Raw genomic sequence first — 15,629 nt, forward strand, 5'->3', positions numbered from 1 at the left:
CATCCTTGGATTGCACCGGACATCTTCCTCCTGGTCACCTGCAGCATCTTTTCTTTCAGGCTTCATTCACTTCAACGCGAGAACCCGACGCACTTTGACACCTATGCACCCGCAGCCCGTGGGTGAGGTAACGAGAGCATTTGGGTGCTCAAGGGTAGTTTAACTGTCCTAGTGTCCAGTTCCACAGTCGTTTTAGTCCTACCTAGTCAGGATTGTCCGTACTCACCTTTAACTTGAACTGTACTGTCCATAGACGTTACGCATCTCGCGTGTGAGTTCACACTCTGCACACGCGTTCCGTGGGCCTCCTATTACTTACCTGAAGTTAGTATAGCGTGGTCCCATCGATCCTACAGCCTCTGGACAGCTCCATTCCTTTTATTGACTTTCACATTCCACTTACTTACTATATGGTTTGTCGTGCCCCTAGGGCACCATTGTAATTTCGTGCAACTTGTAGTATTTTTCGTAAGAGATTGTCATGTGCTTAGCCCTCTGACCTCATAAAGAGTTCAGAGGTGTTGTTATTAATAAATATACTGTTTATTTTCATAACAACCTGTGCGGTGTCCTTTCATCTGGTATTCAAGGGGTTATATTGTGGTAAAACAGCTGGCTTCACATGCCAAAAGAGTTTAGCTTAAGACTGCTTTGTCCATGCTACCATTAGGATAGCTGGTCTATAAGGTTGACTTACAACCAATCACCATAAAGGTTGTTTGGACTGATACAAGGTGATCACTAGAACTAGTGAGCATCACATATCAGGCCAACTTCTCACAGTGCGCATTACACTTCCCAATTTTGCAAAAGTTTAAACCCCATGTGGGTAGGTGCATAATACATGGCGTTGTAACTGCCCTGCTTTTCAGCCGTTGATCGAGCTTAAATGCAAGTTGCAGCCCTGAACTGTACCTTGCATACCTTCAAGCTCCCGTTTGAGGCCAGACCAGACCCGCAATTCAGAAGTGAGCCCCTCTCGACGGCCGTGCCAGACCGTAAATTAATCCGACTTAAACCGACTCACATATAATATAGTGTTTCCGGGATCCCGTGCATGGGCGGGAATATTCTAATGCTTATGACTATTGATGAGGATCCCCTGGAAGAGAATCTATCACTAACTAATGTCTCTTGAAGATATATCTTACACAAGTAGTAACTTGTGTATCTGAAAGACACATTGGTGATGGATTCCTTACCATAGAATAGATACCCCAGCAATACCAACTCCGGTGGTGGGTCTGCGAACAAGATTACACCAGAAAGCCACGGAGAAAAGAACAGCCAAAGAAGCAGTCTCTCCGGACTGGACTGTCAAGGCAATAATGTTTGGTAAACGTGTGCAGCGAATCCCACATAGCTGCCTGACAAATGTCCTGCAAGGGAACGCCGTATCCCAAGGCAGTAGTGGCTGCTGTTGCCCTGGTGGAATGGGCACACAGCCCCACAGGAGGCTCCTTCTTAGCCAAGAAATAACATGCTTTTATGCACATAACAACCTACCCAGAGAAGGTCCGTTTGTGCATGCCCCAACCTTTTTTGGCACCCATGTAGACAACAGAGAGCTGGTCATCCACCCGGAACTGCTGTGTGCGCTTCAGATAGAATGAGAGCGCACGTTTTGGGTCCAGATGGTGGAGTCTCTCCCTCTTTTGAAGGATACGGAGTCGGAAAGAAGGTTCGGAAAGAAGGTGGGCAAAGTGATGGTCTGCCCGATGTGGAAGGGCGTAACAACCTTTGGCAGAAAAGAAGGACAGGTCCTCAAAACCACCTTGGCCGTATGAAAGGAAAGGGGGTTTAGCAGATAGTGTCTGGAGCTCGCTCACTCACTCTTCTGGCAGAGGTGATAGCTACCAGGAAAGCAGTCTTGAGAGTGAGACAATGCAAAGGACAGTTATGTTGAGGCTCAAACGGAGCGCATATCTGGTATGTCAAGACAAGGTTTAAGTCCCACTGATGCATTTTGAACGGCACAAGAGGAAACGTTTGCGTAATTCCTTTTAGGAAGCGGTTAACAATCGAGGACTTAAAAAGAGGAGGCAGATCTGCCCAATCCCGAGCCACAAGGATGACTTGGGCCCGGACGCGCCAAATCTTCTTCAGCACTCTGGGTAGAAGTGGTATAGGTGAAAAGACCGCAACTCCACTCGCGACGAAAAGCATCGCAGAGCGAGAACCGCCTTGGAAATTCCAATGCGCAGAAGTGATGACATTGCGCGTTCTCTTCGGTGGCAAATAGATCTAACTAAGACTCTCCACACTGCAGAAAGAGACCTTGCGCCACGTCAGAGTTCAGACGCCATTCGTTATCCATCAAGCACCGGCGGCTGAGTTCGTCCGCCCTGGTGTTCAGAGAACCTGACAGGTGTTGAACCACCAAGGTAATGCCTTGATGTTCCAGCCATATCCAGAGGCGGAGAGACTCCAGGCGGTGGGTGCTGCAGATTGTCCAAGGGGTTACTCCCTCCCCTTAGAGTCTGCCCAACCAGCCATGCCACCTCAGTTCCACCACATGTCAGGGGATCACTTTGCGCTTCTTCAACAGGGAGTTACGGCCCTCCTGGCCAAGGGGGCCATCAAGCGCGTTCCTGGGCCAAAAGTAGAGTGTGGTTATTGTTCCCACTACTTACTGGTCCCAAAGAAGGACAAAGGGGGCCTGCGCTCTATCTTGGACCACAGGAACGTCAATCGCTTCCTCCGGAAGGAGAAGTTCAAGATGTTGTCTCTGGCTCAGGTCTTGGCTGCCCACGAACTTTGAAGACTGGATGGTAGCGTTGGACTTGCAGGACGCATATTTTCACAACCCTGTCCTGCAGGCCCACCGGCGTTACCTGCGATTCATGGTAGACCAGGAGCATTTTCAGTTTGCTGTGCTTCCCATCGTCCTTACAAGCGCCCCATGGGTGGTCACGAAAGTGATGGCGGTGGGCGCAGCTCATCTGCACAGGTCAGGGGTGTCCGTCTTCCCCCTACCTCGACCTGGCTGTTGAAGGCAGTCTTGCCCCAGACAGTCGTCACCCATTTTCAGATTACAGCCAACCTCCTGCATTTGCTGGGGTTCTCCATCAACGTGCTGAAGTAGAACCTGAGTCCCTCTCGGAAGCTCCCCTTCTTTGGAGCGGTTCTGGATTCTATGCAGTTTTGGGTTTATCCTCCCGAGCAGCGAGTCTGGGATATTAAAGCTATGATACCGATCTTTCAGCCTCTATCCTGGGTTTCAGTCACAATGACTCTCCGGCTCGTGGGCCTGATGTCTTCCTGCATCCTGATAGTGCAACATGCCAGATGGCATATGCAGGCTCTGCAGTGGGACCTGAAGTTACAGTGGGCACAGCATCAGGGCAACCTGTCCGATCACGTCCAGATCTCGGAGGGCACTGCACGTCAATTACAGTGGTGGCTCACGAATCACGATTGGGTCAATGGCAGATCCCTCTCCCTTCCTCAACCGGAGCACAGTGGTGAAGGATGCGTCCCTCCTGGGATGGGGGGCCACTTAGGAGAGGCGGAGATCAGAGGCCTCTGGTCTCCGGCGGAGTCCCGGCTACATATCAATCTTTTGGAGCTTTGGGCAATCCGACTCGCACTGAAGGCATTCCTTCCCTCTGTCTGGGGAAGAGTAGTGTAGGTGTTCACGGACCACACCACTGCCATGTGGTATTGCAACAAACAGTGCGGGGTGGGGTCGTGGACCCTAGTCCGAAGTGACAGAACGCCAGTGGGGGAGGTGATGTTGAATCCTGCCGCCCACAGGCGTGGTGTGCACCCCAAAGCTCGGACTAGGAAGGCTTTGAGGCGGATGCCGCGGGAGCGGAGGTGGAGGTGGACTGACCAGCCCGCTGGCCCCCTGTGCCGCCACAGTGGCCTCTACGCCCGCGCTTATTTTGGTTCTATGCAGGCTTCTGGATGAACGAACGTGCAGGGGCGCCCCTTCCGTGGCAACGAATGGAACGAAAGGTTGATGTGGCCAGGCGCGTGGTGGAGAGACCTAAGGACTTGGCCGTAGCCCGAGAGTCCTTGAAACGCTCCAGCGCACTGTCAGCCTTATCGCTAAACAGGCGAGTACCATCAAAGGGCATGTCCATGAGGGTGCTCTGGACATCTCCTAAAAACCCAGTGGACAGCAGCCAGGCATAAACACCGTAGTGGAGATCGCTCTCCCTAAAGAGTCTGCGGTGTCCAGCCCACACCTAGTGGCAAACTTAGCAGCATCCTTACCCTGAGCAACATCTTGGGAAAGGACAGCCCGAACCTCTTCTGGGCACTGGGGCAGTGTCTGCGCCACTGTGTCCCCCACAGTGTGAGAGTAGCGGCCCAAAAGGCATGCGATGTTGACTGATTGCAGCCCCAGGCTGGCAGAGGAAAATAGCCTCTTGCAAAATTGCTCCAACTTTTTCGATTCCTTAACCGGCGGGGCGATAGGGAACGCAGTTTGAAGTGGAGGCCTGAAGGACCAGGCTCTCCGGAGTCGGATGATTGGTTAAAAAGGCAGGGTCACCCGGTGCAGGGCGATGATGCAGGGCTAAGTTTTTGTCCACAGGAACCCCCGTGGCTGGTCTGGACCAGGTGCCCATCAAAACATCCGTCAAGGCCTCATTTAATGGGAGCAGAGGTTCCGTAGAACGTGTCGCCGGCTGAAGCACTTCAGTAAGAAGGTTGGTTTTATGAGGGATGGTAGGCAGAGTAAGGTCAAGGGCCTTAGCTGCTCTACGGAGCACCACAGAATAAGTGAAGCCTTCCACCATGCCAGCGGGAGGAGACAAAAAGCCTGGATCAGAGGAGAGGTGAAGGCCACCTGCATCCTCCGAGCCCTCTGCCCATTGTGGTCGGACTCGCACTGCCGGGCGCCGATCCTGCTGCAAGTCCCAATTTGGGTCCCAAGCAAGGGCGGAGGTGGAACAAACTGAATCCACGCCGACGACGGAGCCACAGGGGGCGCCGGGTCCAGAGCTGCTGGCTGAGGGCCTTGGGGCCACTGGATGAGGATCTTGCGGCACCGGCGCCGAATGCGGGCACGGGCCCTTCATAGGGACCGCGGGGCCCGAAGGTGCACCGGCGGGAGCCCTAAGACTGAAAAGGCAGTCCATGGCAGCAAGAAACTCTTACTCTTGCACCTGGGCCGGAGTCGCAGACGGACCCGGATAAGGTGGGTAGGCCGGTGGGACTCTCTGGCTCCAACGGAGCCGCAGGGGAAGAACCCCTGATCCCCTCGTCCGCATCCGGAGAGCGACGCGGGATGTCGCAGAGCGAACGCGCTTCTTCGACATATTTTTGTGACGTCTTACCCGATTCCGAGAGCGAAGACTTAGACACCGAGGAGCAATGATGATGGCTCCGCGGACGGTACCTTAAGCAACCCATGGACCTCAAACGGCGCAGAGATGACTGCAGGGTCTCCAGCAGCTTTCGGGACCGCTCCCGCAAAGCCTTCGGGCCATGGCCATACAGTCAGGACATGACTGAGAGTCATGGTCGCGCTCCAGACAGTAGGACAAACGTCATGGGGGTCCACCACCGACATCGTACGGCGGCAGGACCCACAGGATTTAAATCCAGGCATCCCTACTTGGCACCAGGAGTACAAGACTCAAAAAGATGAGACATGAGACTCAAAAAAAGTTTAGTTTAACAGTGACTAGGGTACATGCTCTAAATGGATCTGCGCTTTCGGGGCAGAAAAAGAAAGAACCAACGTCAGCGCGCATGGGTGGTGCCTAAGTAGCCTCCGTGACGTCATCTCAGCGCTTACGACGCCAGCGACGGACGCTGAGCCGCACGAAGCCACCTACCGACGCGCAGGGGTACTGCGGACGAAAAAACTTTCTGGATCCAGTCTGACGCCTGGGGATATTCTAAGGTAGGGAATCTATCACTAACGTGTCTCTTTCAGATATGCAAAAACGTAGCTAAAATTAACACAAAGTAGTTATGACATTTCTGCTTTCGTAAGGAGTTGCTAGAAGTGCAAATTGGGATGTAGGAAAGGCAACATATTCCATATGTGAAACCAGGATCCTGCAGAAAGCAACAAGGTGGAAGCTGCGTAGAGGATGTGAAGGGAAGCCCAAGATGAAGCAGAAACTTCACAGCCTTGTCAAAATTAACAGCTTTGTAGTGACCTAAGGAGATGCGAGAGGGAATTAGTAAGACTTTTACATCAGCATGAAGGAACCAATAGACACCTGCCAAAGTGAACAGGTCCAATTTTTTTTCCCTGAGAGTCTTACTTTCAAATTTGGGCACATCATCTGTGGTGACCGCTAGGTTTGCACTGCAAGAGTCGCCAGAATTCATCTGCTCTGCATCTGGTCTTTTCTGAACAAGCATTACTTTACTTTGGTCTGCTTGGTCTCCATGTCCTTTGAACTCTTCTGCTGTGATAGCATCCCCATCATTGGTGACGTGTGTGGCTGCAGCTGATGCCCATTCATCCTTATTGTCTGTCACTTTCTTTACAGCAATAGGCTGCTTGCGCTGGCAACGTGAAGCTGCAGACTGTGCTACTTTCTTCTTGAACTCCTCATCCTCCAGAACCTTTTCTTCAATCAGTCGCTATGATGAAGAAAGCAGAGAAAGGCTGAACTTTAACTATGAGCACTGCAAATGATATTTACATCATAAGGTAGAAAGAAAAGGCTAGAAATACAGAAAAACTAAACACACCAAAGAAGCTGGTTTGAATTTGCAGAGACAAAATTCAATGAGGGGTAAACTTGCAGCAGATACACTAGCATATCAAGTAACATAAGAAGCATCTCGGACAGCATTTTTCTAACACAGCAAGTCACCAATATGTTATCAAGTCCATAAAAAGCATAAATAAATCACATTATCAATTGTTGACTTTTGCGCTCACACACATTCATTGTGCTCCAGTAAATCTAGAAAACACCCTCATAAGAATAATATGAATATATTAGATAATTTAAGGTTAATTGTACAACAAGTATCGTTAACCATAAACAGTAAGCTCTTTTACTAAGAAAAGTGTCATACAGAGTTAAGCTGGCTTTGAAGGACTGAACACCACAAGAAAAAAGAAGCATACTCTGCCGCTTTGTATGGGTCCTGCAATAGGATCCCGAATACATATACACCGTAATTGACCAACACTCAGAGCCAAAGTAGCATTCAACAATATAGATTATATTCAAATCATTTTATGTATTCATTTTTTGTCTTTTTTCAAGTACATGTGATTTTTCTCAGTAGAAAGCTTTACATAAATTATTTCATACAAAAGTGCATATCTAGTTATATAACATTATAAACAGTGATGTTGTCCCGCACACACCGCACTCTCCTCATCAACACTCCATTCTCATACATATCCTTTTTACTTCACATCATTCATACTATCTTTCTTACATTTAAAAACAGCAACAAGGTACATGAGTGCCTATAAATGAAATCAAGATGGAGATCGCTTCATTTGACGAAATACGGTGTAGGGCAAATCAAGTTGGAAATTGACCCACCAAGATGGAAAAAGATTTCTGCCTCAAACACAAATAACGCCAACGCGTGTTTCGGTGAATGGCCAGGTCATGCCGCACCTTCGTCAGGGCGAAGAGGTACCGCGGTGTCCAGGACAACACCACAAAAAGCACTAAAGGTCCACAATCGAGTTTATTTTAATAGAGGGTCCCCTCGGTGATCGAGTAGGGGGTGGAGCACAGCTTATGAGGTTCCAAATATGACTAACACCGTCTGCTGGGTAGAATAGTCAGGATATCTCAGCGATCATGTAAGGGAGGGAGCACAGCCTGCGGGATTCCACAACCGACGAACGCCATCTGTTAGGTGTGGGTTATCACGAAGAAAGTAGTTTTAATTCTTCTAGGACTCAGTAGGCCAGGAGATATAGAGGCGCAATAAAGCGCCGTCCCAAGTTTTGTCGATGTATCTAGGGAGGGACCCACCCGTTATTAGGGATGCCGAGTTCGTCCCCAATGTAGTAGGGGAGGCGAAGTTCCTCGGTTTCGGTTCCTCTCCGCTTGCACCTCCAGGGTCACAATTGCGGGTGTTTTAAGATAGGGGCTTTACAGGGTCACCATGCCGTAAGGGACGTTCCAGGAAGGATGCCAGGGATTGAAGGATTGAACAGCCTGCTTGAGGTAGTTCAGTCATTTTACTGTAATTCAATCTCTTACAGTGGAATGATACTTTTAGCCCAAGAGCTTGAGCAGTCTTGATACGGCCTTTAGGTTGAAGTGAAAATTCCAAATTGCGTATAAAGCTTCAAAAGTCCATTTTGAAGCAAGTGTACACACAACTAAAAGAGTAAATCAACGTTAAAAGATGGCAACTCCTTCCCACTGGAATTCTGACAAGTGGAATACTCTGAAGCTTGGCGGCAGCTAGGAAAAGACCATAGGTAGGCTGTAACAAAACTGTCCGTCAATGATAAAATCCTCACGTAGTGGACATCCCTTGACCGATTGGTTTACCCAAATAAATACATAAATAAGTGCTTTCGTTCTGCCCACTGTTTTTCCACTGTAATCATAAGGACTGATGTGTCCTGTGTACGAGAGGCATCCTGGATCATTCAACAAAATAAAAATCTTTTCCTGCAGAAAAGCTGTGTGTCTTTTTTAATTAAAGTAGTTGTCAGAACCAGTTGTTGACTATATTAGACAATTTTAGTTGGTCTTTAAATGAGAAAAAAGTCATTAAAGAAAAGGGAAACAAACTTTCACAAACCATTAAAAAAAATAGCCCAAGAGGTACTGAAAATGTTCCTGACCCACCCTCAACTGCAGGTAATGCCTGTGGGGCGCAGGACTGTAATTTAACCCCTTCGACGCTCATGACGAGCCCAGCTCGTCATGGAGTTTCCATTGACTTCAATGGAAATTACATTGAAGAGCCAGAGGTGGCCTTAGCATCCAAGTGGTTAAAAAGGAATATGCTACTTACCAGTATGCATCTGTTCTTGGCATGTAGGGCTGCTGACATTCATATCTGTGCATAGATCGCCGCCTAGTGTTGGGTCCGGATGATTGCACTTTGTTGTCCAGGAAGAGTCCTCGAAGTATCACGAGGTAGGTGACTCCTCCCCTGGACTACAGTGCGCATGGGCATCCTTTCCATGCTCAGATTGTTTTTGCCATTGTGGCAGAGGTAGAGATAGGAAAGTAAGAGATGTCCATGCTATAGGTAATGCTGCAGCTGCGACAGGCGCCGGGGAGGAGGGCGGGCGATATGAATGTCAGTAGCCCTACATGCCAAGAACAGATGCATACTGGTAAGTAGAATATTCCGTTCGAGGCATGTAGGCTGCTGAATTCATATCGGTGCATAGACTGAATAGCAGTATCTCCTCTAGCGGTGGCCACCTGTGCCAGCTGCAGCAGTTTGGAAAAGAGTTTTGAGGACAGCCTGTCCTACAGCAGCTTGCTGTTTTTCTTGCACGTCTACACAGTAGTGTTTAGTGAAAGTGTGTATGGTGGACATGTGGCTGCCTTACAGATGTCTTCAAGTGGAATATATCCTAGGAAAGCCATGGATGCCCCCATCTTCAGTGTAGAGTGCGCTCTAGGGGGGACTGCTAAAGTGCGTTTAGCTTTTAGATAACATATTTGAATGCACAACTATCCATCTGGCTATTCCTGACTTTGAAATAGGATTTCCCTTGCGTTGTGGTGCAAAGGCAACAAACAGCTGTTTTGTCTTCCTGAATGATTTAGTTCTGTCCACATAGTATAGTAGAGCTCTCCGGACGTCTAGCGTGTGCAGGTCTCTTTCAGCTCCTGATTGTGGATTCTGAAAGAATACCGGCAGTTCAATTGCTTGATTGATATGGAAGTTGGATACGACTTTAGGCATGAATTTAGGGTTTGCACGAAGGACTACCCTATAAGCATGTACCTGCATGAATGGCTCTTCAATTGTCAGTGCTTGCAATTTGCTCAGTCTTCTGAGTGAGGTGATGGCAACTAAGAATGCGACTTTCCACGTTAGGAATTGCAATTCGCATGAGTGTAGAGGTTCGAAAGGAGGTCCCATGAGTCTGGTAAGCACTATGTTTAGATTCCAGACTGGGTATGGATGGTGTCTTGGAGGGATCATTCTTTTCAAGCCCTCCATAAATGCTTTAATAGCTGGTACCCTGAAGAGTGAAAGGTGTTGCCTGTTCTGAAGGTACGCTGCTATAGCAGCGAGGTGTAGTCGAATGGAAGAGTATGCTAAGTTACATCTTTGTAAATGCAACAGGTAGCATATAATGTTCTGTATGGAAGCGTCTAATGGGTTGATTTGGTTATTGTTGCAGTAAATAACAAATCTTTTCCATTTGGCTGCATAGCACGCGCGCGTGGTAGGTGTGAGAAGTTGGCCTGATATATAGTGCTCACTATTCTAGTGATCACTTTGTATCATACCAAACAACCCTTATTGATGATTGGTTGTAAGTCAACCTTATTAGACCAGCTATCCTAGTAGCGTGGACAAGAGCAGTCTTTAGGCTAAACTCTAGAGGGCGTGTTAAGCCAGCTGTTTTACCATCACATATACCCCTTGAACACCAAGTGAAAGGACACCACACAAGTTGTTATAAAAATATAGGATATTTATTAATAACAAGTCTACCCTAAACTCTTTATGCATCAGGGAGCTAAGCACAATACAAAACTCTTAAGAAAATACTTTAAGTTGCACAATTTACACAAATGCCCGAGGGGCACGAAAAACCATATACACAAAAAGTGGAATGCGAAATACTAGCAGGTAAGTAACAAGATCCAGAGGCTTCAGGATCGCTAGGACTACACTACTGGACCCTAAGGTTAGGAGCAGGAGGCCTAGGGAGATCGGGTGCAGAGTGTGCACTCTCACGCGGGATGCGGAAAGAAGTCTATGGATGCTAGCGTTTCTAAAGTTACTGTTTCCGGACGAATCCGACTAGGTAGACTAAAAACGACAAAGGATCTGGACACTTGGATAGTGAACCTGTGCTGGAGTACCGAAATACTCAAGTTACCTAGCCCAGGGGCCGCGGCTGCATAGGGTTCAAAAGACGTCGGGAATCCTCGTTGAAGTCTATGGAGCCTGAAAGAAGAAGTTGCTGGCAGGCGACCAGTGAAGAAGTTCGGTGTGATCCAAGGCTGGATCAGTGAAGGAGACGACCTGAAAGCAGAGGGGACTTAGTTCTTAATCACTAGCCAGTGATTATGTGGGCACCAGGATGGCACCGGATGAAGTCACCTCGACCAGGTGCGTGGGCGTCGCTGGACTCTGCAGTCACACGGGCCAGGAGGCGTTGTCGGCGTCCAGGCTGGAGGTGCGAGCTGTCCCACGAGGCTGTTGGCGATGCTGGACTCAGGATTTGAGCAACAAACCTTGGCAAAGGCAAGCCCACGCGGTGGAGTCAAGATGGCGTCTGGAGTGGACCAGGAGGGTCCAGGGCACTTCTTGTTGGACAAGAAGCAAGGGCCAGTCTAGGGGACCTAGACCAGCGGTGAAAACGTCGTGGTAAGTCGTCAAAAGGGTCACTAGCCAACGGGCAAGTGACCGGACAACGTGGCAAGCAGCAAAGAAGCAGAAGGGCCCCACGCAGATCTCGTGGATGCTGGGAGGCTGGACTTCGGTGCTGGAGCTGCTTAGGGTTAGGGCTTCTCAAACCCCAATGCACTTACTCGAGGGTCGTGCTGGTGAAGCGTCGTGCAGGTCTTGAAGATGGCCGGTCCCTCGGGTCTCGTCACACCCACGAATCTCAGCTGGGCTGATGATGCAGGTAGAGGTCAGAGATGGCATGGAATCCGGGTCTCGTCGAGCTGGGCAGTCTTGATCCGGAGGATGGACGTGCAGCAAACCGCAAGAGCTTCGATGGTGCCTGCTGGTGCAGGGTGGCTACTCCTTAGCCACAAAGGAGAGTCTTCAGAAAAGTCAAGAGTTCCTTTCGTGGAAAGTAGTTCAAGATTCAGAATGATCTAATTTGGGAAGGGGGCCTGCTCCTACCTTTATCCTAAGAAAAGGGGCTGGCACGCGACTAGGTCCTGCCCTATGGGTGGGACCAGGAGGGAGGTGGTTACACCCCTCTCCTTTGTCCGGTCTCTCCCCAGCTCAGGGGCTGGTGTGCCCCAGGAACTGGTTTGAGCCGGCATATGCACAGTGAGCACCGGGGTGCCACTTGCAGTCACCTTCCTTTCAGCCCTGCCTACCTGGGATACACAAAATCCTGTCTGGGATGGTGCTAGCACCGCCCCTGACAGGAAACCCTTTGTCCAGGCCTCCGTTGCTGGAAGGACTCCCAGCAGCAGGAGGGCAGACTTGTGTCTCGGTGGCAGCATCCATTTTGTGGAGCTGAGGCTGTGTCTGACTTTAACCGGGGTTCACAGTTACATACATGTCGTGCCCCTCTAGAAGGGTGGAATGCTAACCCCGTCGCCAGAATTGGCGAGGGGTTAGTATTCCAATTCGTATGACACCTTACTCGACATGTTTTGATAATGCTATACCCAAGTTAGCATTCAACCGCGAGGATTATAATGCACTTAAGAGTATATGGTATAGCGTTATCATGGAACAGCTATTTGGACTTGGTTCCGCAAGCTGCAAACGGGCTCAGCTCATGCCAGAGAACCATCTCACATAATTCCAAGCCCTCTGCCTTCAGGATTGATAAGGCCTGCCATAGGAGTGACTGATAGGAATATATGTGTCCATTTTAGGTTTAGATATAGGTATACTATATCTAAAGCAAAGGGTGATTACACCACCTTGCCCCAGCTGTCGTGCAGCCAGTTGTGTCTGTTTGAGTGGCCAGCCAGGGGTGGCATAATACATGCTTCAGCCCCTGGTAGGCCCTGGGTACACCTATGCCCTGGATACCTAAGGTATGCTGTACAGTGACTGATTAGGTGGCCCAGTACCAATTGGTAAAATGCACCTAAGGTACATGGTTGTAATTTAGAGAGAGAACAGCTAGGCTGTGGGTCTGATTAGCAGGCCCACAGCCAGGGAAAGTCGCAAATCAGTGAAGCAAAAAGCAAAATTCTGGGGTGGCCATGGGATTGCAGACCCCACTCTCCTACAGTAGGCTTCCTTGCCTCTCGAATGATGTTCATGCAGTCTGGGGGCAAGTTGAGGTATCCGAACTCTAGGACCTCAGGAGCCAGATCGCTAGGTTCATCTGATTGGGATCTGGGTGTCTTATTTCTCCATGGTTCTGAGTCAGAAGATGGGGTGCTAGGCATAGTCTTTGATGAGGAACCACTGAAAGTTCTAGGAACGTTGTGTACCATGGTTGTCTCGCCCATGTGGGAGCAACTAGGATCAAGGTGAGCGAGTGTTGCCGCAGTTTGCGTGCCACCAGCGGGATTAGCGGTGCTGGGGGAAAAGCATACGCAAATCTGCCTGACCAGTTCATCCATATCGCATTGCCCAGTGACTGCGGATGTGGGAACCTGGCGGCAAAGTACTGGCATTTGGAGTTTTCTTTTGTGGCAAACAGGTCTACCTCTGGGTGACCCCATTCCTCGAAGAATGGTTGGAGAACCTGGGGGTGAATCTCCCATTCATGTATTTGCTGGCGGTGTCTGCTGAGCAGGACGGCAATTTGATTGTCCTTCCCTGGAAGGTGTTCTGCGAGGAGAAAGATGTTCTTTGGGATCGCCCACCTCCATATGCTCTGCGCCAGATGGGACAGCTGTGGAGAGTGCGTCCCCCCTGTTTTTGGATTTAGTACATTGCGGTCATGTTGTCCGTCCGGATCAACACCGTCTTGTTGTACACGTATTTTTTAAAAGGCTTTTAGGGCTAGGAATATCGCTAGCACCTCTAGTCGGTTGATATGCCATTTTTTCTGTTTGTTTGTCCAGAGCCCTTGTACTGTGTATTGGAGGAAATGGGCTCCCCAGCCTGTCAGTGATGCGTCCGCTGTTAGTACTAGGTGTGGAACTGGCTCTTGGAACAGTCGCCCGTTGGAAAGGTCTTCTGGGTTCCACAACTGCATAGAGTTGTGAGAGCGACTGTCCACCAACACTAGGTCTTTTAGTTGTCCACGAGCCTGGTTCCATTGCCTTGTTAGGCATTCCTGTAATGGGCGCATCTGAAGTCTGGCATGGGGGACAATGAATATGCAGGAGGCCATCATGCCATGAGCTGCATGAAGACTTGAGCTGGCAGGGAGTGTTCTGGCTGGAATTTGCGAATGAGTGTCTGCATGCTGGCTATCCTTGCCGTGTTTGGATATGCCTTTGCCACTGAGGTATTTATAGTGGCTCCCAGGTATTGCTGTACATGGGAAGGTTGCAGATGCGATTTTGTGTAGTTGGCTGAAAAGCTGAGGCTGTGCAGCAACTGGATTGTCTGTGACGTGTGTGCTGCACACTCTTGGTATGACTTTGCTTGTATGAGCCAATCGTCCAGATAAGGGTACACATGGACGTGTTGCCTCCTGAGATGCACTGCTACTGTGGCTAAGCATTTTGTAAAGACTCTTGGAGCCGTGGTAACACCGAAGGGCAAAACCTTGAATTGGTAGGGTTGCCCTTTTATTGTGAATCTGAGCTATTTTCTGTGTGCTGGATGGATGGGTATGTGGAAGTACGCATCCTTGAGGTCCAGTGTTGCTAGGAAGTCTCCTTGTTGTAGCAACGGGAGCACTTGTTGTAGTGTGATCATATGGAAGGGCTCCGACAGTATTTATTGATTTAGGGGTCTGAGGTCCAGTATTGGTCTGAGGGAAGCGTCCTTCTTGGGAATAAGGAAGTATAGGGAGTATAGTCTTGTCCCCTGCTGGTGGGAAGAAACTGGCTCTATGGCCCCCTTTTCCAGCATGCTTTTCACCTCTTGTTGAAGCAGGGTGATGTGTTCTATGGACATAGGACGGTGTCTGGGTGGTATGTTTGGTGGCGTAGAAGTCAGTTCTAGGAAATACCAGACTGGATCATTTCTCTCACCCACCTGTCTGTGGTGATAGCGTGGCAGACAGGTAGGAACTGTTGTAGCCTGCCTCCGACTGGTGTTAAGTATTCCTGAGGCAGCGTAAGGAAGTCACTGTTTTGTGGAGGCGGAGGCTCTGGTGTTATTGCCTCCCTGCCCCTCAGGATTGTTACCTCTGTAACCACCTGTTTGTGTTCTTTGTGAAGCTACCTTGTGTGTTACCTTTGTAGGAGGCAGATGTTTGTGAGGCATGTCCTTGTGTGTTTGCTCTGTATGAGGAGCGCCGAAAGGAGCCCCTATGTTGCAGATATTGCAGTGCACCCATGGATTTCGCTGTTTGTGTCCTTTTTCATTTTGTCCAAGATGGTGTCCACCGCTGGACCAAATAAAAAGTCTGGGTTAACAGGTTGGTTTAGAATGGTGGACTGGACTTCATTCTTGAAGCCGGAAACCCTCAGCCATGCATGTCTGCGGAGAAGGACACTAGTATTAATGGACCGGGCTGCGGTGTCTGCAGCGTCCAGTGCACATTTAATGGAGGCGTTGGAAATAAACTTCCCCTCCTGGATGAGATCATTTGCTTGTGCTTTAAACAGCTCGGGCAAATGTTGCATAAGGGTTTCGAGCTGATCGTAATGTGCTCTATCGTAACGAGCCAGTAGTGCCGGTGTGTTAGCGATTCTCCAAGAATTGGATGCCTGTGCCACTACTCTTTTGCCTGAAGCCTCTAGGATTTT

At 49.4% G+C, this 15,629-nt stretch overlaps 1 protein-coding gene across 3 annotated transcripts in view; it reads right to left on the reverse strand.

Annotated features, from left to right (window-relative positions):
• TDRKH (tudor and KH domain containing) overlaps window positions 1-15,629 on the reverse strand; it is a 726,700-nt gene that overhangs the window by 430,960 nt on the left and 280,111 nt on the right. For all 3 annotated transcript variants that reach the window (XM_078671293.1, XM_078671292.1, XM_078671294.1), the window contains exon 6: window positions 6,231-6,555. In XM_078671293.1, the coding sequence (XP_078527419.1) occupies window positions 6,231-6,555 (325 nt within the window). The remainder of the gene's footprint in view (window positions 1-6,230; window positions 6,556-15,629) is intronic.

Source organism: Lissotriton helveticus, chromosome 12 (assembly GCF_964261635.1).
Source record: "Lissotriton helveticus chromosome 12, aLisHel1.1, whole genome shotgun sequence".
NCBI classification, from domain to species: domain Eukaryota; kingdom Metazoa; phylum Chordata; class Amphibia; order Caudata; family Salamandridae; genus Lissotriton; species Lissotriton helveticus.